General features: G+C 46.7%; 1 protein-coding gene across 1 annotated transcript in view; it reads right to left on the bottom strand.

The window, feature by feature from the left end:
• COQ8A (coenzyme Q8A) overlaps window positions 1-26,271 on the bottom strand; it is a 1,433,786-nt gene that overhangs the window by 780,577 nt on the left and 626,938 nt on the right. Inside the window, exon 6 of the mRNA XM_069608680.1 lies at window positions 2,816-2,938. Coding sequence (XP_069464781.1) covers window positions 2,816-2,938 — 123 coding nt within the window. The remainder of the gene's footprint in view (window positions 1-2,815; window positions 2,939-26,271) is intronic.

The following is a 26,271-nucleotide window of genomic DNA, read 5'->3' on the forward strand; positions in this document are numbered from 1 at the left end:
AAACGCAAAATACAGAGCCTGGAATAGATATACAAGGATGGATAGCACTAACCGTAACACTGTTTGCAAATGTAGGTGAGAAGGAGAGCGGTCAGCTAACTGAGAATGTAGATGCAGTAAGTGTAATTGATGGACTAACAGGTAGGCAGCGTGAGGAGGGGGGGTGTTATGTAGTAGTAGCAGCAGTTAGACTTGATAGGTATATATGTTGTTTAAAATGTGTATTATATTGGAGCTGGTTGCTCTGCGTGGTTGTTATTATGACAAAACTCAATTTATTTTTTTTTAAATCAAAAATAGTACAAGGTCCATAGAGGAGGGTAGAGATCAGGGAGGTCACGTTGAAGTATGGAAGGCTGAGTTGGTCTTCACTGGATTTGAACCTGCGAATCACACTCCGATTACAACAGCATGCGCTCAGCCCGCAGAGCTATCTTACCAGCAAGAGCATGTTTTCTTACTGTGACATTGCAGTTTATTACTGGTGTTAAGGCCAAAGGCAACAGGGGTCTTCTTACATTGGGGTGGAGGCATTCGTGCAGCCTGCAAGACAATGTTTTGTTTACTGTGGCATTACATGTTTTACTGCTGTTAGGGAGCAAATGCAACAAGAGTTCTTATATGGGGAGTGGGGGATTTGTGTAGCCAGCAAGGATATGTTTTCGTACTGTGGCATGGATTGTTTTCACTGGCATCAAGGCAACGCCAAAAGGAGTATGTTCTTACATGGGGATACTGGAATGTATTGGCAGAGCCAGCATAAACATGCTTTGTTGTTGCATCGTTACTGGTATTCTGGACAAAGCAAACAGGTTTATTTGCCTATGTGGAAATAGTGGCATATATAGCTGAACCAAAATGGACAGGTGTGAGCACAATCAATATGAAAATGTTTAAAACTAGCAGAGTCCTGGCATATAGTGGGCAAAGGCATTATGAAAATGTATTTGAAAATGCTCCTGTGCATTGTTGGTGGCTTTGCATCTAACAGACTTATGTCTTACCCTGCAAAATCTATTCTAAACTGTGTGGCTTTACCTAATTTGTCACAGAAAGTGTAAGGAAAAATACACTATTTTAACCTATTTGCAAACTTGTCAAGGGGACAACCCCCTCCCCCTGCTGATTGGTTCGCCGTCCCTCACTACTCTCACTCCTGTGCATTTGGATGAGGGCAGAACTAGTGTCCTTTCTTCTGTTGGCTCTTAGTGTGGGCCCTATAACATTAGCTCCAGGCCACACTTGTTACAGAATCATGGCTACGCCTCTGGTGAGTTGGGGTGAAAGATCCATCTAAAGGGCCAAAGGAAAAAGTAATATCTACTCAGTCTCCTGGGCTTGGGGAAAGGCGGTAGGATTGAGGGGAGGGAGGGTTAATCAGTATCGCAATAGGTTTAATGTCCCGTCTCACTAACCGTTTTCAAAACTGCCATCCACCCTAACCCCCAAAATGTTGCGGTAGGCTCCGCGCCTGACCACAAGGTGCTGCTTCCCAGGAAATGCTGCGGTTAGTGACAGAACCTCCGTTTGCATGCAGCCAGTGCTTAAAGTGGGCCGGGGCCTGCCGGGGCCGGGCCCCTGCAGTCTCCAAAAAGTGGGACTGAGCCGGGGCACTGCCGCCCCCCCCCCCCATCCCACACAACATTGGCGGGATGCATTTTCCCGCCGCAGCCGCGACGGGAGATGCGCCCGCCAGTTTAATTTCAGGCGAGCTGACAGAAGTGCCAGCCAGGCACAGCGTCGCTGAGGCTGGCTGGCACTTCTGTCAGTCACTGTAACTTCCCTGATGACCCCCTCATCTGAGGGGTCATCAGGGAAGTTACAGTTCCTTTGTTTGCCCTCGCCAGGTCACCCACCCTCAGCGAACTTGTGGGCTCCATGATCTAAAATGCAGATAAGATCACAGAGCCCGCGGGTTCGCAGAGGGTGAAAGGCGCCTCGGGCTCCGTGATCCATCTACTCTGAGCAGAGATCACAGAGCCCGAGGCACCTTTCTCCATCGGCAAAGCTTTATAAAAGATGCCTTGAATTGTTTACGTTTCAAGCCGTCTTTTATAAACATAGAAATATGTTATAAATCTCTATGCTTATAAAAGGTGACTTGAAAAGTGCACAAACCATAGTAAGGTAAGCACACAAGTGTGCGTAAATTACTGTGGTTTGTGCACTTTTCAAGCCACCTTTTTATAAAGAGAAATACGTATGTAACATTGGTATGTTTAAGGCTTGAAAGGTACACAAACCATAGTAGTACGCATACAAATATATAAATGCTCACATACATTTATATATTTGTTTGCGCACCTTACAATGATTTGTGCACGTTTTAGGCCACGCCCACAATGGAAGCCACGCCCCCAAACGAGCCCCCCCTCAATTTCTTACCCCACTTAAAGCACTGCATGCAGCCAATCACAAAATACAGATCAACACTAAATAGTAAAACGGTCTTTCTAAAGTAAGTGATGTTCCAAATCAGCCAGTGCAGAGCTATTTCTCCTGGGAGGCGATGTTAGAGGACCTACAGAACCTCGAAGTGTGGAAGGATACAGGGGCAGAGGGCGAGGCAATATCCACAAGATGTCAAATTAGTTTTAAACCTCTATAATCCAATTATACATGAAAGCACATTTGTAAACGCAGGCTTTAGCAAAACTGGCAACACAAATATAGCCCAGGAGACATTGTTGTAATAACGTGACGCGGTACAGTTAAATAGCATGCGAGGAAGGCCGTTGGGGACAGGGATTCCCTTCTCCCCCTGACCCCCACCGATCCCTCGAGCAACATACAGCGTAAAGGAGGTGGCGCTTACCTTGAATGCTCAGCATCTGGCCCAGTTTCAGAGCGGCCCCGCGGACCTTGCACAGGGTGCGTACTATTCTCTCGGCATTTGCTTCAGACATGAATGGGCTCGAGCCCAGGACGGCCTTCTTTCCTGCAGTGTCAGAAGAAAACATGTCATAAGCCGGTGTCCTCACTTTCAACTTCCTCCATGTTCTGCCATCACAGCCAAAGTACTCCCTGGCTAACAAGCGGCAACTGGGCACGGTGTAGTGAAAAGCGTTAATGTAGTAAAGTGTCCTCGACAAACATTCATGCGTTCCCACAAACACGCTTGAAGCAAACAATTTCGTACAAAGCAAACGTGGGCAATTCCATGATTGCTAAGGAAGGCGTTTAGGTTGCTGTGTTGGGTGATCACGTACACTTTAGCACCACAGGGAACATAAAACTCAGCAGAGGTACCACCCTCTATATTAAATGTAGTGCCACTTCATTAACCATTTCGAATTTGTTTCTATTTAAGCAAAAAAGAAACGGGCAGTTCGGGTAGTCCTTGCCTGTATATGCAACCCATTTTGCTTTGAACGCTGGGTGGGTGGCAACCCTCACAGACCTTATTATGGATGCTCCTACAGTTTAAAATAATCGGCAAAGTCAAACATTTTCGCCATCATATAGCCTACTCCTTTGGCCGTGTAGGCCTCCTCCTATTTTCCCGTCAACTTGCAACAAATTCGAAGAACAAAGGCCACTTTGCACATTTCCCCATAGCCAATGATTGCCAAATTCCTCTGACATGCCACTATTACCAAGCACAGCGGTCACCTGCTGAGGCGCTGGGGTTGCCAAGGACTACCATCACATGCTCAGAAGATTAGGCAATCAACTATCAACCACCTGGACGAAGTCCACTGATTATGATCTACCCATTGAAAAGGGTTGCCATCAAGTATCCAGACGCATGCCTGCGGAAGTAGGCCTACTGAGTTATTTTTGGTTAATCATTTTTTCACTAACTTATAAGCTTGAATTTCTCCCCCAAAAAGAAGGAGTTTGGGTTACGCAATATTTGTAGGGGCAGTGGTGGTCTCCTTCCCAGTCAACCCCCATTTTCTATGTAGCAAAAAGAGGTAAAAATGGTACAAACAAAATGTACACAACCATGCCCGATTGCCACCACTGCTGCAGCCTCATGTGCTTCATTCTCTTCCTCCCTTACGAGTCTCCACCCACAACTCTAAGCAGGTGCTTGGGAAGAGGGTGAAGCAATCCTGAACTCGTGCCATGGGCTCCAACAATGGGCTTACACATAGCCAGGCAATGGAAATCCTTGGCGATGGGGCAAACACCATTGCCAGTACAAGCTGGAGGGTAGTGAGGAGGGGGCTTGGACTGGAGAATGCAATAAAGCCAGAGCCCCCATTTCTGGTGCTCCTTCTATGCCAACCACCTGAATGCCGCCAATGGCAGGAGCCACGAAATAGGGGATGAACGGGGAGACCGGAGAAATCTTTCTTTCACTGCCCATGACATACTAGCGCATGGGCAGCAGGAGAAGTCCACCTGCGGCTAAACAACTTTGTAACGGTAGAACATTTCTAGCCTGCCTTCTTTCACTGAGGTCATGGAAAGACAGCAGGCAGCACTCCACTCCAATTGACTTGCAAACGTATGACTGATTAGCAGTATTTTTATTCATTTGTTATTTATTAAGCGCCTATACAGGTGCCACAAGACAAATGGGGCGGGGGGGTGTGGCAGGACAAGGGTAACAAAAAACGGTCCTACTAGGCCTTGTGTCCTTCGGATCATGCAGTGCAGTAACATTAAGTGCAAGTCGGAATGGAGAGCATGCAAGTGCGGGGGTGTGGGGGGGGAGCCTGGGCTAGGAGAGTGCTAGGGGCGGTCAGGACAAGTGCCAGGTGAATGCAGGGAAAGAAGGTCCCCAATTTTGCAGGCACCGCGAGGCTAGAGCAGATGAAGTTAGCCCAGCAGGGCAAGTGCAGGAATGAGGGGTGGAGACAGGTGAAGTGGTGGAATGAGCTATGAACCAGGCATCCAGTCAAGATGCGGCACAGGGGTACATTAGCAGGAGAGAGGGAAGGGAGAAGTGAAAAAGAGGGTTTTGAGAAGCTTCTGGAACTTAAGGATATCCGATTTGGCTCAAGCCTGAGAGGTGCAGAGAGGCCATTCCAGGGGGAGGCTCCAGCAAAACCGATCTACCCTCCCACCCCGCTTTCTGCTTGGGAATTGGCGCTGGAAGACCAAAGGGCTCTAGCAGGGAGGTATTTGGGGAGAGTGTGATGTATCGAGGTCTCAGGCCCCAGGAAACCTTGTGTATGATGCACAGGGTCTTTAACTTGATCCTGGCAAAAATGGGAGCCAGTGGCGAGATTTTAGGGCTGGAGAGATGCAGTCCCTGGGCTTGAGAGGCCTAGGATAAATCTTGCAGTCTTATTCTGGATGAGTTGAAGGGAGGACTTCTGTCAATTTTGCTGCCTTGCAAAGAATGCAATCTTATTGAGATTTAAAAATGATGTTCAAACTCAAATTTGATCCAACGTCTACGAAAGGACCAAAACATGATTAACCTATTATGTAAAAGAAAAACTCGAGAAATTTGGGCTCCTCTTATGAATCCAATGGGAAAACCATCTCTTGATCTTCAATCATCTATTAGTGGTCACACGCGAGTAGTCTAATGTTCCTTGCTACACAGATTTATGCCCTTTCAGATACAAACATGAATTCCCTTTATGCTTCCATCCTGTCCGTGGGAAGTTGAGGATGCAATGGCTGCCATTAAGAAACTCAAATACTCTAAGGCAGCAGGCCCAGATGGCCTCCCGCCATGTGAACTAAAAGATGCTCCTTACTTTTGGGCTGTTTTGCAGCGCCACTATGATATTTTCCACTCGAGAGATTCCAGAATCCTGGCCGATATCCATAATCATACCATTGCATAAAAAGGGTTCCATAGGAAGTCCAGTAAATTTTCGACCAATCGCTTTTATTGCTGTTGCAGCAAAGGTTTTTGCTTCTTTAGTACTTAATGATCTGAATCAATTTATTTCCACCCATCAAATTTTCTCTCACTTTCAAACAGGATTTAGGAATGCGATGGGCACTAAGCTGAATGCAACAATGCTATTGCACATCTTGGCATCATCTCACCAGTCAAAAAACGTAGCAATTTGTATGGCCCCACTCGACCTCTCTTCAGCTTCGATCGTGTAATTAGAGGTCTCTTGTGGAAAAAAAAAGGCAGGGTTTTCACATTTCACCTCACATTATTGCAATGATTGCCTTATTACATGACCGCACAAATTACAGGGTGAGAATTGCTCACACTGGGTTATTAACTGACCCGATTCGCACGGAGATCGGTGTAAAGCAGGGGTGCAATTTAGCAGCCATACTGTTAAACTTATATCCTGCTGATATTGAGGCACTGTGGTCAAACACTGATACATTCCCGATAAAATTAAGTGCACTTCGTGCAAACTGGCTTGTATTTGCCAACAATGTCCTCTTGTTTGATCGCACACCTTTTGGCCTACAAAAAAATTAAAATAAATGGCACCTCTTTTCAAAATTTTGTAACCAACGCAATCTGATCCCCAACCATGTTAAAACAAATATTTTGGTCTTCATGAATAAGAGAAAGGTTATAACATTTAAGTGTAACGTTGAGGGCAGTCCAATTCATCGTTCATTTGGTGTCTTATACTTAAATTATAATCTGACCAACACCAATTCCATCTCAAAATGGCATAACTCCATAAACATCAAAATTGCCCCGCTAATAGCTCAGATGAAGGTAAGTTTATACAAGCTCTGCAGAATTTCTCCACTACCGCTCATTGCATTCTACCTATTAAAGGTAGAAGCAATAATTCTGTATGGCCTTGATCTCCGTCTCTTATCAATCAGTGTTGTCCTTAATAAAATCCAAGGTATGATTTGGAAGAATGTCCTCCACTTACCCAAATCTCTTCCTAATCCAATAATTATTCATGAACTTGGACTGTTCTCTTTGGCATCCAAACTTGCATGGAGATGACTAGGAAGTCTCACAAAAATGTTACAGCCCCCTCAAAATTCGTTATATGAGGACTTCGCAGTGATGCTATCTAGCGGTAATCCTGCATCTCTATTTTTATACTATAATTAAATTCTAGCGACTTCAAATACAATCGCAATGGCTGGGCATGGACATAAGATCAAATACCTATAAGTCTTACACAAAGTGTGCAAAATTCAGACAAACAAAAGCCTTACCTCCCTTATATAATTCAGCTGGCATGCAGTCAAGTGAGGAGAATATATATATATACGATTTAGACTTAATCTATTTTCTACGAAAGAACACATGAAGCATTGGGAAATTGGACTAGCGTATTGAATGATGGTATTTGGAGATTTTGTGGAACTGATCTGGAACTTGAAACATCGAAGCATTTGACTCTACATTGTAGCTTTTTTGCTCATGATAGGGAGTTGCTTTTGGGACAATATGTAAGATGGGAGTCATTATCTCCTCTAGAAACGCCCTGGATGCATAGTATGTGGAGGAATAATAAACCTTTGATTCTAGCCCAGGGCCATCTTTAAAAGACTATTGATACCAACCTCGGTTCATAGGAAGGCTGCACCAAGATAGAAGTCGAAGAGATAGGCTGAGCAACTCGCTATAGAGGTTTGATCTATTTCAATAGAAGCCATTGCTCCAATAATGGGGAGCCAACTTTATAACCATCTGAACACCTGTTACTGCACTTTTGAGAGGTTTTAGTAACATTACAATGGGTTGTTAGGTCCATTGAATGTAATAAGTCAGAGGTATAGGTTAACATTAACTTCTGGCTCATACATCAGCAATCTCTAAACATTTTACAAACTGATGTGTATATCTAGCATTACGTGTTCGATTTAATTTTATTATGTATGTTAATCAAGTTTAAGTGAAACTGAATTTTTTTAAAAGTTTGTTCTTGTATTATTTTAAATTCATCACAGGTTCACAATCTAATCAAATGAATTCTGTTTGTAAATATTTTATTATGTTTTAAATGTGTTGTAGAGGTGCTCGCACCAAAAACAAAATAAAAAAAAAAAGGGAGGACTTCGGCAGATTTAGGAAGAGGCTGTTGCAGTAGTCCAGACTAGAGAGGACCAGAGCTCTGGGGACATTGAGTTTCTGGGGGAAGGTGAGAAAGGGATGATGCCACAGAGGTGGTGCAGCTGGAAGTTGGCCTTCTGGGAAAGGTCTGACATGAGGAGAGAAGGAGGGAGGAGTCAAATGACACCACTAGAGGGTGAGGGGACCCGACCCATGGAGGGGGGCCAAAGGGTAGGGGGGAAGGAGGGAGCTTGGGTCCCAATGAGAAGGATCTCAGTTTTACTGGCATTAAGGCAGAGCTTGTTAGCAGCACACCATGCCTGAATAGCAGTCAGGAATGAGAGCGGAAGAAGAGGCAGTGGAGGGAAGCTTGAAGGACAGCTGCTTGTCTTCCGCATAACACTGGAAGTGAGGTGAGAAAGCAGAGATCACGTGGGCCAGAGGGGCAAGGTAGATGTTGAAGAGTCATGGGGAGAGGATAGAGCAATGAGGGACGCTAGAGGCGGAGAGTGTGATGGGGAGAGAAAAGGGCGTAGACGAACCTGGGAAGGTATGTCAGAGGAAGGAGGCAAACCAGAGCAGTGCCAGGTCCGTGATGCCATGGGTATCACAGTGCCAGTTTAGAAGGGTGGCATGTTTGACCGTTTCAAAGGCAGAGGAAAGATCAAGGAGGATGAGAACAGAAGGAAAGTTGAAATCGGGATTTGAGAGCAAGTCTTCATGAGTGTTCAGGAGTGCAGTTTGTGCCTCTGGTTGCTCAGATAGGAGTTTACCACAACATGTGGAATTTTTCAGAACTCACAAACAGCCACAACATCAGTAGCAACTCCTCAGGATTTTTTAGACGAAAGATCACACGAGAAGGCTCAAGAAACCTACGTTCCAAGAAAAAAAAGCTACCACCACCTAGTAGTTAACTTATCCTCCAAACCTCTTTCCAATAACCAACTGGAAGTACTGAAATTGGGTCTCATTTACCCCCACACAGAATACTACACACTTGGAAGAGCGCGTCAATTTACACAGACTCATGAGAAAAAGGAGACTGAAAATCTTCTTTGATATACAATCTCCGATTGAAAATTCTTCACCGACAGAATTCCTGGAAATCAAACCTAAGTGTACGTTTGACCCTCCGATTCAGAACACCACATTAAAAATCTTTGAAAACCAGATGCTAAACCAACTCAAAAGACTTGATTACAATAAAGTGAGAAAATATAACATCCGTAAACACCAGAGTAAAATACTGAAGGAATTGGCTGATGATAACACCATTACACTGAAACCAGTGGACAAAGGAGGAGCCATAGTGATTATGGATACCTCTTTTTACAATGCCCAATGTCTAAGATTACTGGAAGACAGACACTTACATCCCTATCAATGAGAATCCTACAGTCATAATATCGACTATGATTGAGGAAATCTTAGAGAAAGCAAAAGAGAATGGTTGATAACAGAAAAAACAAGGCGTTTTATACTTAAAAAAGATCCAATAATACCTGCATTTTATGGACTTCCCAAAATTCACAAACGACTACCTCAACCACCTCCAAGACCAATAGTTGCAGGAACAGACAGCCTATTCCATCCTCTTGCCATCTATGAAGATCAGATACTCCGACCTATAGTACAAAAGACCAGTACTTACGAGACAACCTATTTTCTCAATATACAGAACCTACAGAACTTACAAGAGGGTGACTTACTGGTAACATTCGGTGTACAAAGTCTTTATACCTCCACTCCCCATGACAAAGGTTTAGAAACACTAGAATGGGCACTGTTAAAAGAACAAGACTGCAAAGCAGAAAACATTCATACTGGAATTAGCTACTATCATTCTGCAAAACAACTTCTTCAGGTTCAATCAACAATTTTACTTACAAGCATCCGGCACCTCAATGGGCTCAGCAATGGCGCCAGCATACGCCAACTTGTCTATGCATCACTTGGAAACTCAAAAAAATAATATCTCACTCAGTTTGGGGACCCAAACTGATCTGCTGGATGAGATATATTGACGATGTGTTCATCATTTGGAGAGGTAATAAAGAGTCACTTGATTTGTTCTTAGCACATATCAACACAATGAATTATAGAATCAAGTTCACTATGGAGATAGGTAATGCAAGAATACATTACCTTGATGTTGAACTAGAATTGAAGAATGGAGAAATCGCAAACCTCTTTACGAAACCCACTGATGTGAACAGTCTACATTACCTGAGTCACCACCCAAGAGACTTAAAATCAACCTACCGTATAGCCAGTTCCTATGGGCAAAAAGGATCACTTCTGTCGAATCGACATTAACAGTAGAAATGGACAAGATGACCAACAAATACCTGGCGAGAGGCTATCCAGAAAACATTATCACAGCGGCAAAGGAAAGATCTATGTTGAAATCCAGAGAATAACTACTCAAGAAAAAACCAGAACACAAGGAGATACCGTTCCTATATACTTTGAAATATTCAAGTCAAAGCCACCATATTGCTCGCCTGATAAGAAAAACTAAGATTATCCAGATGGATACCCATCTACAGAAACTCTTCCCTGACCCACCCCTAATCGCCTATAAAAGAGGAAAAAACTTTCGGGACCAACTGGTGAGAGCAGAACGCACTCCGGAACACCAACAACCAACACTACACACCAAGAAATTCGGAACTTTTGCATGTCTTCATTGCGGAAACTGTAACATCACTAAAGGGGACTATATAAGACAGCCAAGAACAGGTGCTAAGATCAAACTAAAACACTATGCCACCTGCGATATGAAGTCGGTTATTTATGCACCGAGTTGCCCATGTGGGATTTACTATGTGGGACAGACGAGAAGGAAAAACAAAGCGGTGCAATGAGCACAAAAGTAACATCAGGACAAAGAATGAACGATCACCTGTGGCGCGACAATTCACGGACAAAAGACACAGTGGCACAATTACGTTACCAGATACTAGAAGTCGTCACAAAAACACCAAGAGGGGGCAACCATGCCAAAAGATTGGACCAGCGCTGATTGTACTGGATTGACAAACTGGACAGTATGAGTATGAACCCTTACGGAATGAACAAAGATTTTCATTTAGGAGCCTTTCATAAACCATTATCACAAAACACATGTAGAATCGGTGAACATCAGGAATACAAGAGGGTTTATACATATTCAAGTCCACATTAGACCTTGGTCCGCAATACGTAGGGCAAATCAATCCTTAACACATTGATTACGTTGGTTGGGCTTATATATACACTTTAATAGTACTGGACCATCAAATGCATGATTTATGTAAAAATGGACACTAAAATTACCAGGTTACTAACCGTAGTGACCACCTTACAACTAGTCCATAGTCTCCTTTCCTCCATACTTGTGGGACATCTCTCCATCCTGTGGGACGGGACGGAGCACTTTGCAAAAAGCATCAACATTTTTCCAAAAATGTGTCCTTTCTCTTTCCTGCATGGGGCCCGGCACGCGGCCATAACCCCGCCCACCATGGCTCCGCCCCGCGCATCGCCCCTCAGTCCTTTTCTTTGCCAGGTCAGAGATCCATTACCAATACAGAGAAACCTGATTAGAGGGGATGGCGGGCGGGCGTATGGAGGAAAGGGGACTAGTGACTAGGAGTAAGGTGGTCACTACGGTGAGTAACCTGGTAATACTCCTACGTCCTGTCCCCTTTCCTCCATACTTGTGGGAGATTCCCAAGCACTCCTTACAGGAACTAGGGGTGGATGGAAATACCCCTTACTGAAAAAGGTTCTTCAGCACAGCCTGACCAAACTGAGCATCAGCTCTAGAACTCATATTGAGGCAGTAATGCTTACAGAAAGCAGATGGAGAGGCCCAAGTAGCTGCCCTAGCGATGGACTCCCAGGGAACATACTTCTGAAAAGCAACCGCAGCTGCCTTGTCCCGCACCAGGTGTGCATGAATACCTTTAGGAGGTTTCAGCTTTTGGACAGTGAAAGACTCCGTGATACAGGCGGCAATCCACCTAGAAATGTTTGCCTTGAGGGTTGCCGAAAGTCATAAAAGTTGAGAAGAACTAAGCTCGGAAGTCCTATCCAGGTAGAACTAAAGAGCTCTTCGGAAATCAAGACCGTGTAGGACCCTCTCCGCCTCAGAGGCGGGGTTCGGAAAAAGACCGGTAGGGAGATCAATTGATTCAAATGGAATTCGGTCACCACCTTCGGCAGAAAAGCCGGATTAGTTCGAAGGACTACCTTGTCCTTGTGAAAGACCAAGAAAGGATGCTCCACCGACAATGCCTGGAGCTCACTCACTCCTTGCCGATGTGACGGCGACCAAAATGGACACTTTCCAAAACAAGTACTTGAGGTCCACAGTAGCCATCGGCTCAAAGAGTTTATGGCACAGCTCCGTCAGGACAACATTCAGGTCCCATGGCGGGTGCGGATTACGAACTGGAGGGTAAAGGCGTGTTAAACCAGCGAAATGCCTCTTTACCACTGGGTTAGCCAGAGAGTACAAACACTGATCCGTAGAGAGATAAGCAGAGACCGCTGACAGGTAAGTCCTGCATGACAGAACATGAACCCCTGACTCTGCTAGGGAGGACACGAAGGACAACACCTCGTCAACCGTGGCCCCCCCCCCCTGGATCCAACTTCTTCTCTAGACACCAATGACAGAACCTGAGCCATTTACTCTTGTACTGAGATCTGGTCGAAGGTTTTCTGGCTGCCTGGATAATACGCATGTTATCCGCAGACAAATTCAGATGCTCTAAAGACGTGAACTCAGGCACCATGCCGCCAAGCTGAGCGATTGTGGGGAGGGGTGCCACAGCTGCTGCTCCCCCTGGTAGAGAAGATCGGGAGTTACCGGTAACCTGATTGGCGGATAAACCAACAGGTGTTGGAGTTCTGAGAACCAAAACCTGACCGGCCACCACGGGGCTCTCAGTAGAAGAGAACAGTTCACTGAGTTCTTCAACTTCCAAATTGCCTGGCGAACTAGAGGCAGAGGCGGGAAGGCGTAAACTCTCATGTTGTACCATGGAATCTCTAGAGCATCCCCCAGAGAGGAGGCTCTCAGCCCCCCTCTGGAGGCATACCGAAGAAGCTTCTTGTTCGCCCCCGTCACGAAGAGGTCCACCTCCGGTGTGCCCCAACGCAAGAAAATACATGAGAGGACCTCCGCCTTCAACTCCCACTCGTAGCTGACCACTGTCCGCCGGCTGAGGGCATCCACTGTGACATTCAGCTGGCCCGGGATGTGCACCGCAAGCAGCCAGACGCCATGAAGCATGGCCCACTATCTGGATGGACAGATAGTCCAAAGGTGCCCACCCCGCAGGCAACAAAAAATTGTGCGGAAGAGGTATGCGAGCATAAACTGACTGATATGGATACGCACAAGGCAGAGAAACCCGCCCTACACCTGAGGCCGATGGCGCAGCTGTAGGGGTAGCGTTTGAAATGGCTGCCGCGATCGTGGTGAGAACGGGCGCCATTTTGTCATCACCTGCGGGACCTCGGTCCGGTAACAGCCATACTCGCGCAGGCCTCGAGCATCTTTTCGGTAGCACCAAGCCCCACCAAGGCCTCGGGGTGCACCCCGTCATAAGAGCCAGTCGTCCAAATACGGATACTCATGGATACCATGAAGACGAAGATAGGCCGCAATCACCGACATCTTCGTGAAGACACGCAGCGCCGAGCTGAGGCCAAAAGGAAGCACCCGAAAGTGGAAGTGCTCCTCTCTCAAAGAGAAACGGAGGTACCTCCTGTGTGGAGCCCAAATCAGGATATGCATGTTCGCATCCTGAAGGTCCACCACGCTGAGCCAATCGCCCGCCTGCAACGAGGAGCGAATCTGGCCGGGCGTGATCATCTTGAATTTCTCTTGGGGTAAGGAAAGATTGAACTGGGAAAGGTCTAGGATGGTGCGCAGGCCAGCCTGGTTGGGTTTGGGCACCGTAAACAGCCGGGAGTAGAAACCCTCCCCTCGCTCCCCAAGGGGAACGGGTTCCACAGCTCTGAGGAGCAGAAGTTTCTGAACCTCGGCCTTGAGGGAGGGTGAGCCCGACAGCTGAAAAGGAGGGTTGAGGGGTGGGGTAGGGGGTAAAGGTAAGCGGAAGCCCGCCCGAGCGACTGACAAGACCCATCTGTCATCTGTGATGGTCTGCCACGCCTCCCAATGAGATGCGATGCGTCCTCCCACCAGGGTCTCGTGCGAGCACGGAAAAACCTCATTTGGCAGGTTTATCGGTGGCGGTGCCACCTGAACCTGATGAGGAGGCGGAGGAGCGGGACAAATAGCGCGTACGCTGTTGTCTACGGCGGTTATTTCCCGCAGGAGTGTCCACTCTGTGCGATTTGCGGTCGAAGCCCCTGAAACCAGAAGGTGGTCGACTCTGCGATAACGGTCTCTGAGGTTTGAAAGGAGCTTTAACCAGAACAGAATGATTTAGCCGTCTGAGTGCCATCCTTGGTTTTGGTGAGCTCTACATCAGTAGAAGAATGAAAAAGCTCCTTACCATCGAATGGAAGGTCCAAAACCTTGTCTTACACTTCCTTGGAAAACTTGGTGGCCTGCAACCACGCTTGCCTCGAGGTATCAACCCCGAGCATCATGCCCCGAGCCAAGGTGTCTATGTGATGAGCCGCAGCCTCCAGGAGATCCTGGGCCAAGACCCTGGCATCGGAAAGGCCACCTCTGAAATCTTCCAACTTCTCGACCGGAATATGATCCTCAAACTCCGACAGACCTTTCCACATCCGCATGTTAGCTCCCGCCAAAATCAATTCGGCATTGGCCTGCCTGAGCTGCAAGGCCAAATTGGCAAGGATTTTCCTCCCTAGGGAGTCCAGGAGCTTGTCCTCCTTTCCCAAGACCTGAGTAGCCGTCGCGGAAGAGGATGCTGCAGGTCTGGACTGCAACGTGGCCGCAGCCACCACTGTGGAGGAGGGAGGCGGACAAGACGACAAGGCCACTTCCTCCAAAGAGTGCAGCCTGTACCTCGCGTCAATCTTTTTATTGATGAAAAGCCCTGAGTGTGGCTTCTCTCAGACTCTTCGGACCTCAGCCAAAACATCCTTCTGCAGGAAAAGGCCGGTACGCTCCAAAGGAGACAGGGAGAACGCCCCAGAAAGCACGCCCTCCTGTGGAGCAGGTGCCTCGGGAACCGGGACATCTAAGAAATTCATCTTGTACAGTACCAGGTCATGAAAAGCTCTAACAGAGCGGGGAAAGTCCTCGTTGTCCTGCTTGCCTTGAGGGTCATCTGACAAGTCAGGATCCTGCTGAACCGCGTCAGGCACTGCCTTGTCCACTGGGGACAACAGTGGCAAAGGTGGAAGAGTAGGGGCAGGCACCACAGGCAAGGGAGGCGTCAGCGGAACCACCAGAGGAACGGGTGGAGCCGGAGGCCCTGGTAGACAAATTTCCTTAAAAAGCCCTTTGAAATACTCCCTCATGGGGTCGGTGCGCATAAGTGCTTGAAATTTACTGAAAAAAAGAGCATCCTCAGGAGATTGCTTCGGAACCTGAGGCGGCCTCTCATGAGGTGGACAAATCCAGGGACGTAACGGAGAAGGGTGCCACGCCGGGCCCTCCGCCGACGTATCCACAACAATCAAAGGGGCCGCCCCTGCCGGCAACGAAACATTGTGCAGAAGAGGCATCCGGGCGTTCCAATCATAAATGGGCCGGTAAGGATACGCACAAGTGACCTTAGGTTCACCCAAAGGACCGAACCCTACACCAGGGGCCGATGGCGTAGTTGTAGGGGTAGTACCTAAAAAGGCTGCCGTGGTCGTGGTGGGAACGGCCGCCATTTTTTCTTCATCTGAGGGGAACTGCGGCACGTGAGGAGGTGAGGCAGGGGTCCCAGTCGATTGATTAGGGGTCTTAATTTTAGCCTCAACATAAGGAACCTCGGCAGAGCCGGTACTATGAGGCCTGGAATGTTTCTGTGACATACCAACCGCCAACTGAGCCTTCGAACGAAGGACCTCGGCACTGCCGGTAAAAGAAGAACCTTGCGTCTTTGCCCCCTCAACAGATCTGGTATCACCACAAAAGCGGGAACGGTGAGAAACCGCTTTCACCGACAGGGCCCTGCTCGGCCCCTCAGAACTGCTGGTAGCCTTAGCTTCTGTACGAGGGGCCTAGGCCCGGTAATAGCCTTATTGGCACGGGCCTCGAACATCCGTTCGGTAAACACAAGCCCAGCCAAGGCCTCGGTGCGCACACCAGTCTTGTTTTTAAGGGAAGCTGAAAGAGGCCTCAGAGCAAGCTCCGGTACCCTGTGACTCAGCAGTACTGGGCCTACACACAGCCCCCACAGTAGGGGCCTCGGAGGTTACCCCGGTGTACACAGGCCCCTTACGGAGACCCTCGGAGAAAACTCTGGTAGAATTATTAGGCCCGACAGGCACCTCAGGGCGAACCCCGGTGACAGAGCGATCAACGCCCCTCCCGGCTCGAGAGGAACCCGGGAAGGTATCCCCCGGCCGGGGTGCTCTGAAAACGAAAGAACTTACTGGGCGTTTCTTCTTCTCGTCGATGAACGCCTGAAAATGAGATGGAGGAGCGCGTCGGTACACCTCCTCCCACCGTTCCAACCGACGTTGAAGAGCCCGGACCGAAAGGGAGTCACAGTAAAAACAGGAGTCCCAGCGGTGTTCCGGACCCAAACACTCTAAAGAGGATGGGGATCCGCCCTCGCGAAGCGACGATGACACGAAGAGCAGTCTGGAGAGTCTAATTTAAAAGACAGACTATAAGACAAACGCTAGCGAGAGCCAGAGAGGAAAACAGGGAAGAAAATCTTCCGAGGATGCAAGTGCGTCTGGCCCCGATCGAGCGGAGAAAAGGAGTGAGGGGCGATGCGCGGGGCAGAGCCAAGGTGGGCGGGATTATGGCCGCGTGCCGGGCCCTACGCAGATAAGAGAGGAAGGACACATTTTTGGAAAAATTTGGATGCTTTTTACTAAGTGCTACGGTCCCGTCCCACAGTACGGAGAGATGTCCCACAAGTATGGAGGAAAGGGGACGGGACGTAGGAGTAAGTACACTCAGCCTGTGATGAAAAATACTTAGACTGAGCTAAGGTGCCCCAAGGTTGGCTTATGAATACACAGTAAGAAGCCTAGTTTGGTAGAGAATGTACTAACCCCTTTTGAATCACATTTTCCATTCATAATATTTACACAGTTGAGTTTCCTAATGGCTCATCTGTAAAGTTTCTCTTTATCTCTCATTAAGTTTTCATTAAGCTTGTGGATGCTGCATCTTAGTTATTCATAAATAATGACTAGAAATTGTCATCCATAATATTTGTTTATAAAAACATTCCTGGACAGTATGCAGACCGCATTTTCCTTGAATGATCCAACCTGCAAACCTTAACATAGTTCCATCGTGTTTATGGAGCGTGTTGACGTTGCGCTATGTAACACGTAGTGATGTCACGTGTTTAAATGTGACATCACGCACATGACGCAGGAAGCCATTTTGCGCCCGCATTTTTGAGTCATACTCGCAGTAGGACTCAGGGAAGACACGTACACTCCCTTTAATGTATGTCCTAGGAGGACCAACTGTTTCACCGACAGAGATCACCATAAGGCAAGACTCAGCAATCTGGCTAGAATCCTAAAGTAATCTCTACTATCAGACGGCATACTTTAAGGCCATAATAACAGTTTTCTTGCTATTCTTTGTCTCTCCAGTTTAAGAGACCTTACCCATAACAGGACCACCCCAGGGGAAGATACCCCTGATCTTTCCTAGGTCCTTGGCATTCACTAGACGGCAGGTAAGCTGCCACCTCTCACTTCTGCATGACTTCGAATCCTCTGAAATTAGAACCTCCATTGAAATAAGAACCCCATGAGTATTATTTTTATCCACCATAGAACATGGATATTACATCCTGAACTACCGGCACCTTTGATAAACAAGCCAAGAAGCAACAGTCCCATACAGACATACATTTCTCAGTTAGCTCTCTTGTAATCCCCTCTATGATATGATCAGCAAGTAATGTAGCATGAATTGCCCTCCTGCTAAGTAGACTCACTTTTCAAATTATAGGTTACACACTAACCTAGACGAGCTATATGAAGCTGGAATTTGATCCATGCCAGCTGCTGTACCTACAGCTTTACAGACAACCTCAGGGCACCAATGTGAGGTAGGAAATACTGTAATGTATGGCTAACACAATCAGGAATAAGTAGCTGCTAAGTACAATGTGAGTAAGATACATTCTGAGGATTATGGTTTCTTTTATAGATATCCAGAAAACTCATCATTGAAGTTTAGAAATGAAGAATGTCTATGGACAGGAATAGACCTTGACAATCCTTAATATCCACTCCTGTGAGAAATAACAGACCGCATACAATACAAAATTGTGTAAATATGTAACAATCAATTTGTTGAAAATTGTATGTATGTGAACAAGTTAAAATTTTAAACTACAAACAGAATAATATTTGTGAATAAACAGATTTGTTTCCTAGAATTTATAGTGAAGACAATTTGTTATACAAATTATAGAAATTACTAAGAAGGGGCTGGTTGTAGAAATATCACTAATTTATCTTACACTTTAGATAGACCTAATACTCATTGCACTAGTAAAAGAATTATCTTTGGAACCATTTACAAAAAACCTCTCTTAAACATGTTGGTCTACATTGTTACATATATCTATGCTTAGAAAATCATACCCATTGACTGTCTTTTGATAGTAACCCCGAGTGTACAGGGGACGTAAGGGGTCCACAAATTGTGGATACCCTTCCTTCTCCAGTTTTCTAAACTCACAACCTAGTGTCAGGGTTGTGTTCCTCTCCTCTGCACCTCATTACTAATCTAAAAACTACAAAATAGGTTAATTCCTGAATCATTTAGGTGTGCATATGTGTTCATTTCTTTCTTCCTCTGGTTACTCAGGAGCCAGACTGGTGGTCGTGGAGGCAACCAACATTTTCAGTGTGGTAGATTGGCTGGGAAATGACCAGCATCTCCAAGAGTTTGCCCAGGAAGCAAATGGAGCTAGGGTGAAAGTTAGCGGGGCAGGTGGGGGTCAGCAGACTGTTTTTTGAGGCGAGTGCACGAGGGAGTGCTTCAGGGGTGGCAGGAACACGCCAGTGGCAAACCAGTGATTGAAGAAATCAGCCAAGGCTGGAGCAAGGGAGGCAATGTTGTCCTTGATAGTTCTGGAGGAGCAGGGGAACACCTTTTTGGAGGATACTTTCATAGAAGACCTGTATAGAGGACGGGTCTAGATAGCTCATCCTGTGTGCATGGGAGCACGCAAAAAATGTGTAAAATGTTGAATGCATTCCACTGCTCTATCTCCAGATTAATGGCATGGCCTCCATGTGTAGGACTTCCTGCACTACCCAAACGGTGCCAAAAGTAACCTTTTCTGGGCCCCCAACCGCCCCAAGAGGCCTAAAGTGCACCTTACAGGGTAGAATGAGCACAGATGTGCAATGTGCAGCACTTTATAAGTTTGGGAGTAACACTTGCAATTGAAGTGACTACGATCAGAGGCCATGCACTTACTGAAATATAGTCAGACGGTTGGTGTAGACTGGTATTTAATGTAGTATGGGTGTGAACAGTATTTGGTGTCGCAGAGCAGTGTCACATCTGATTTTTACTTGCCAATGGCCCGAAAATTCTTGGAGGAGACAAGGTGGCCGGGGGTGCGGGGTATTAGTTTGGTAATCATTTGAGCTAAACCTTTAATGCTCGTAGTACAATAGTTATCCGTTTCTAGTGCATCTCAGGGTTCGCCTCTTGCTGGCTGCAACTATACACATTTCAGTTTGTAAACCACATGTAAGAAGTAAACCAACCGGAGTCACTCAACCTCCAGAAGCACTTCACACAGCCTCCGGCAAATACTGAAATAGAACCAAAAGGCTCCAGCAGATCCTGCGCTACCGCCCAATAGATCTGCACACTGAACTGGACGTTGCAGAGCACCAAAAAACAAAATTACTTTCATTGAAGGTTGGAGCATCATTTTGACCAGAAATTTAACCGAAAATTACAGGGAACAGGTAGTCACCAGGATGTGGCACCTTTACAATATTTCGAGGCAATTTGTGATCTAGTAGCCAGTTCAGGACGACAGGCAAGGTTATACAGCAACCAGAGTCATGGGCAATGTAACTGGCACAGCTAATGTCCACAGCTGTTAATAAAGGCCCAGTACCATTAGGTAGAGTACCCATTCACATTTACAGATGCACATAGGAATGTTGTATTGTGGCCGGGTTGAACTGGACTCAGCTGGGGGGAAGGTCTTTTCAAGTGTTCAAAAGTTGATTATTTTGCTGGCTAGCGGGCAGAGGTTGGGGTGCATGCCAGTGGATTGGGGACAGTGAAAAGGGATTTGAAGTGGGAAACGGTGTGGGAGACAGACGTGGAGGACAAGTAATATAGGGCTTGAGAGGGGAAAATAGAGATCTGCAGTCAGCAAGGATTGGCGATGGTGCAGGCCATGGATGGATACGAAATCACCTAATTGAGCAAGGGGCCCTCTTTTTTGTTACCAAGGGGTTTTGTGAGATGAGGGGAAGTAAGCAATATAGACAACAACAGTTCCTCACAAACTACCACATCTTTACACACTATTAGGGGTCAGACATGATGTGATCATTAAAGTACTGCTATATAAAACTAAGCAATTTTCACTAGGTCAGGATTGATAAAACTATTTAAACATGTATATAAAAAAAGGTCAGCAAATGACGGTCTAACACTGCATTAATGGACAAGCTCTCCTCTCCTGGGGGCTGATTTGCTCCCCATGTTGTAAGTACTACGGGGTAGTACGTTCTTAGATACCTTACACATGTTGTGCAAATAAGAGCTCCATAGCTCGTTCTGCTGTTTAACATACATTGTCAAAAAGGCCCATTAGGTGGCGTCTAGTTTATATTTAACACCGCAGTTTTTTTACATATTCGTGGAGCGAGATGTGTTCAATTTAGGGCATGTATGCTTCCGTTTTCTTCTTGCCCCCTTGAGGTTGGGAGTTATTGCTCTGCATCTAAGGCCGCAGGGGTTATACATCCTTTTCAAAGATGGCGGTTCGCTAGGGCACGCTGACGTATTAAAAGTGAGCACATCGGCCTTCTTTGATATCTACCAACTGATCAGGTTGAATTAGTGATTTTCTTTCGCATTCGCCTGTGTATTGCATAGCGCTTGGTCTGACGGCAGACACCGACCAGAAAACGTAGGTGGTTCTTTTTTCATGTTTTTTGTACACAACACTCACACGCAAGTAATCAAGATGACGGGAGCACTTTGACAAAATACATTTTGTTGCCCTAGCACATGAGCACCAAGTTGCTTAACTTTAATTTGCGACCACATATCTGATACGTCGTGTGCGGATTACAATTTATAAAAGCTGGTTTACGCACGTGTAATTACACAGGACTACATTGCTTTCTTGATAGTGAATAATTGACATGCGAACCTGCCATTCTTGGCCTTCCAACCGGATGCTTTCTCCGGGCAATCTAATATTCAACAAGGCCCATGTAATAAGTGAAAAGGTAATTAATACGTTATTATGTGCCTAACAGATTGATTGTATACATCAGTGATGTATGGAGGATAATTTACCTCCTTTTTTCTTTTCTTCTCTCCTTAGTAAACTGTGATTACTTTACTGCATCATATGTTGCGTCATTTTCAATAGATAGCCCTATACACAGAAGAAATGGTAGATGGGTAATCAGTTGTGTGTTTTAATGTGTTTTGTTCGTTCTCTTCATGTAACAGGCCAGGTGTTTAACATTTACTTTTGTGGTGGTTACTTTAAACAGCACCTGATGGGAGATGAACACTCCAATGTCCAAATAGTGTCTCTCCGTGTGTCCAGAAGACGGCTTAAAGGATTCTACTTCATAAGGAATAGATGTCATCACACCGCCCCTCCCATGAAACCAGAAACACATTTAGTGTTGACACTCCCAGTGGACTGCTGTTCTAAGTCACATTATGAGTTGCATTTCCACCGATGTTACCAACATCACTATACATGAAGTCAGGCATCAACAATGCCAACATGTGGCTGTCTAATTTTCCTAAGCTGTTTGTGTGTTTTGGATTATTCTGCATTTGTTTTATAGTTGTGTAATGCAGTGTTAGTCTGTCATTTGCTGACCTTTTTTAAATATACATGTTTAAATAAACAGTTTTATTAATTGATCCTGACCTAGTGAAAATTGCTTAATTTTATATAGCAATACTTTATCACATCACATTTGACCCTCAATAGTGTGTAAAGGTGGGGTAGTTTGTGAGGCACAGCCATGGATGGATGTAAAGACTACGGAAATTAAAGCAATTTTGCATGAGGGCCTGCCGGCATGGTAGCATGGGCAGAGATTAAGAGGTGGTGGGAAATTTCATAGGTTGAGGAGGGTTCAGGTGCAAAGTTCAAGACTGTTAAAGGGACTGTGGTGAGATTGGAACAGCCTTGAAAATTTGGTTTACTGAGCACACAGGCAGAAATTAGTGTTTTGGCTAAGTTGTGAGTAAGGCAGGACTCATTTGTTTGATATTGAGGAGATTGATTTTTGTAGCTGTGACAGACGTTGAGGATGCTGTGAAAAAGTTTGACAGCGTTGGGTGAAGGATTTTATAATTAGAATTAGTTATTTATAATGCGATTAATACTGAAGAGGTTTCCAAGCGTGGAACCAGGATTCAAACCTATGTTGCGCTGCGTCATCTAGCTTCCAGAATGAGCGCTTTGCCACCAAGCTATTCTACCAGTGTGGGGTTGAGGATTGAGTAGTAGTAGGATGGGGGAGAATGGGTGGGTTTTAATTGTTTCGGGAGAGTTCAGCATCAGGATGCCATCCAGTGAAGAACAGTTGGCATTGTGTTGAGATATGTCAAGGGTGAAGGATGGGGAGCAGAACACTATTGCGGTCATCGCAAAGAGATGGAAGTGGAAGCCAAAGGAGTAGATTAGTTTACACAGGGTGGAGGACTTGGATTGTGAAAAGAAGCGGGGCAAGAAAAGACCCTTGGGGACACCCACAGAAAGGAGTGCAGCTAAGTAATAGTTTGGAGTTTTAGGAAACGGAGTGGTGAGAGGTAACCAATCTGAGTAGGGTTGATGTGTTGATCCCACCTGTTCGCGATCGGAACTCGCCATCTGTAGACGGCTGCCATCAGGTAGGTTTTTGCTGTCAAGGAGTTTAACCCTCCTTCAGATCTCCCCCCCCCCCCCCGGCCACCAGACCATATGTCCCCCATCCAGCTGCTTTCTAACCGCCGTTTGGGCTTACCCTTCCCAAAACCCTCACTCTTTGACCCCCCCCCTAAACCCAAACCCCATCCAGGCTAACCCCCCTCCCTCCAAACACCTCCAGCCCTCATGTGGCCCCAACAATCCAAATACCAATTACTCACTTCCCTATGCTGGCCCTGCTGCATGCCCAGTCTCATCATGATGCAGTCTTCAGAGGGCAGCATCTTCTATGATCTTTTAAAAGCAGTCCAGGAAGCTAAGACCAAAGACCATAAAGCAGTGGCCAGTGCCAAGGTAGAACATGGCTTGGAGGGAAGGATGGTCCAGTGTCAAAGGCCGCAGAGAGATGGGATAGGATTAGAACGAAGGCAAGGTGGGAGTGGAGTGTGGTTCGGAAATTGAGACAGGGCCAAGTGCTGCTTCAGTGGAATGTTACTCCTGAAATCAGATTCTAAGGCGTCACACAGTTCTTAAGGTAACTAAAGAGGTATGAAGACTTGTGCAAGGATTGGAGTGTTAGCGAAGGAGGGGGTCAGTAGAAGGAGTTGTTGGGGACAGCAGTGACTCTTACGAATAGTGATAACAGTGGCTGTTTTTAAGCAGGCAGGGGAAAAAAAGGCGAGGGAGCGATTGGGGACAGATTTTCTTAGTTCAACACAAAGACGCCAATTCATGGGCAGAAAAGTGGCAAGCGTCTTAACATTTCTTTTAAATGGCAGGGTTGGGACAGTGATTTCCACGAAACATCCCTGTGGGAACATGCTGCAAACACTAAGTCCTCACGCTAGCCTATTTCTGATAAAGCACATTGGTAATGTCATTGTTTATAGAGGTTTTTCTAAAAATAACCAGGTTACTCACTGTAGTGACCACCTTACTCCTAGTCCATACTCCCCTTTCCTCCATACTTATGGGACATCTCTCTGTCCTGTGGGATGGGACCGAGCACTTTGTAAAAAGCATCCCCATTTCTTTTTCAAAAATGTGTCCTCCCTCTCTTGCGCGGGGCCCGGCATGCGGCCGTAACCCTGCCCACCTTGGCTCCGCCCCGCGCATCAGTCCGTTTCTATCGCCAGGTCAGAGACCTATTAGCAATAACAGAGGAACCTTGTTAGAGGGGACGGCGGGCGGGCGTATGGAGGAAAGGGGACTAGGGACTAGGGGTAAGGTGGTCACTACGGTGAGTAACCTGGTTATACTCCTACGTCCCCTTTCCTCCATACTTATGGGAGATTCCCAAGAGCAGGAACTATGGGTGGATGGAAATACCTCTTACTGAAAAAAGTTCAGTACAGCCTGACCAAACTGAGCATCAGCTCTTGAGCTCATGTCAAGACAATAATGCTTACAAAAAGCAGATGGGGAGGCCCAAGTAGCTGCCCTAGCGATGAACTACCATGGGACATTTCTGAAAAGCAACCGCGGCTGCCTTGCCCCGCACCAGGTGTGCATGAATACCCTTCGAAGGGTTCAGCCCTTGGACAGTGAAAGACTCCGTAATGCAGGCGGCGATCCACCAAGAAATAGTCACCTTAGACGCATGCTTACCCGGAGGGTTACCAAAAGTCACAAACTGTTGAGAACTCCTAAGCTCGGAAGTTCTGTCCAGATAGAACTTAAGAGGCCTTCCGACATAGAGACAATGCAGAACCCTTAGGTAGGGTTCGGAAAAAAGACAGGCAGGGAGATCGACTGATTCAGATGGAATTCAGTTAACACCTTCGGCAGGAAAGCAGGATTTGTCTGTAGGACTACCTTATCCTTGTGAAAGACCAAAAAGGGATGCTCCACCGACAAGGCCTGGAGCTCACTCACCTGCCTCGCTGACATAACGGCGACCAAAAAGGACACTTTCTAGGATAGGTGCTTGAGGTCCACCGTGGCCATTGGTTCAAAAGGCTTATGGCACAACGCCGTCAGGACTACATTTAGAAACCACGGCAGGTGCAGACTACGAATTGGACGGTAGAGGCGTGTAAAGCCTGCAAAATGCCTCTTAACCACTGGATTACACAGAGTAAGAACACTGGTCCGTAGACCGATAAGCAGAGACCGCTGAAAGGTAAGTTCTGCATGACAGACCGTGAACACCCGACGGAAGGATAGGAAGGACAGCACCGTGTAAATCATAGACACCCCCCTCCCTTGGGCCCAACTGTTTTTCCAAACACCAATGACAGAACCTGAGCCATTTACTTCTGTATTGGGGTCGAGGGTTTCCTGGCTGCCTGGATAATACGCATGTTATCCGCAGACAAGTTAAGATGTTCTACAGACTTGAACTCAGGCACCATGCCGCCAAGCTGAGCGATTGTGGGGAGCTGTGCCACATCTGCTGTTCCCCCTGATGAAGATCGGGGGTCACTGGTAACCTGATCTGCGGATACACCGACAGGTGTTGAAGTTATGAGAACCAAAACCTGGCCGGCCACCACGGGGCTATCAGTAGAAGGGAACAGTTCACAGAGTTCTTCAACTTCCAAATTGCTCGATGGACTAGAGGCAGAGGCGGGAAGGCGTAAGCTCTCGTGTGCCATGGAATCTCGAGAGCATCCCCCAGAGATGAGGCTCCCAGCCCCCCTCTGGAGGCATACTGGGGAAGCTTCTTGTTTACCACGGTAGTGAAGAGGACCACCTCCGGTGTGCCCCAATGCAAGAAAATCCATGAGAGCTCCTCCGCCTTCAACTCCCACTCGTAGCTGACCACTGTCCGCCGGCTGAGGGCATCCACTGACATTCAGCTGGCCCGGGATATGCACTGCAAGCAGCCAAACGCCATGAAGCACAGCCCACTCCCAAATCTGGATGAACAGGTCTACGAGAGGGCGAGACTTGGTTCTGCCTTGCTTGTTGATGTAATACATCGACACCACATGGTCTGTGCGTAGGCGGACCAGCTTGTTGGCTATGATCGGTCTGAATGCCCTGAGCGCTAGGAAAATCGCCAGAAGAAGCTCTAAATGATTTATGTGGAGGAGCTTGTCCTGAGGCGACCAGAGATCCGAGACCTGAAGAGGATCTAATGTCGCACCCCACCCCAGGAGGGAGGAGTCCATCGTGATAGTCACCGTA

This window comes from Ambystoma mexicanum, chromosome 4q, assembly GCF_040938575.1.
Source record: "Ambystoma mexicanum isolate Mex_15411 chromosome 4q, UKY_AmexF1_1, whole genome shotgun sequence".
In the NCBI taxonomy this organism is placed as follows: Eukaryota; Metazoa; Chordata; class Amphibia; order Caudata; family Ambystomatidae; genus Ambystoma; species Ambystoma mexicanum.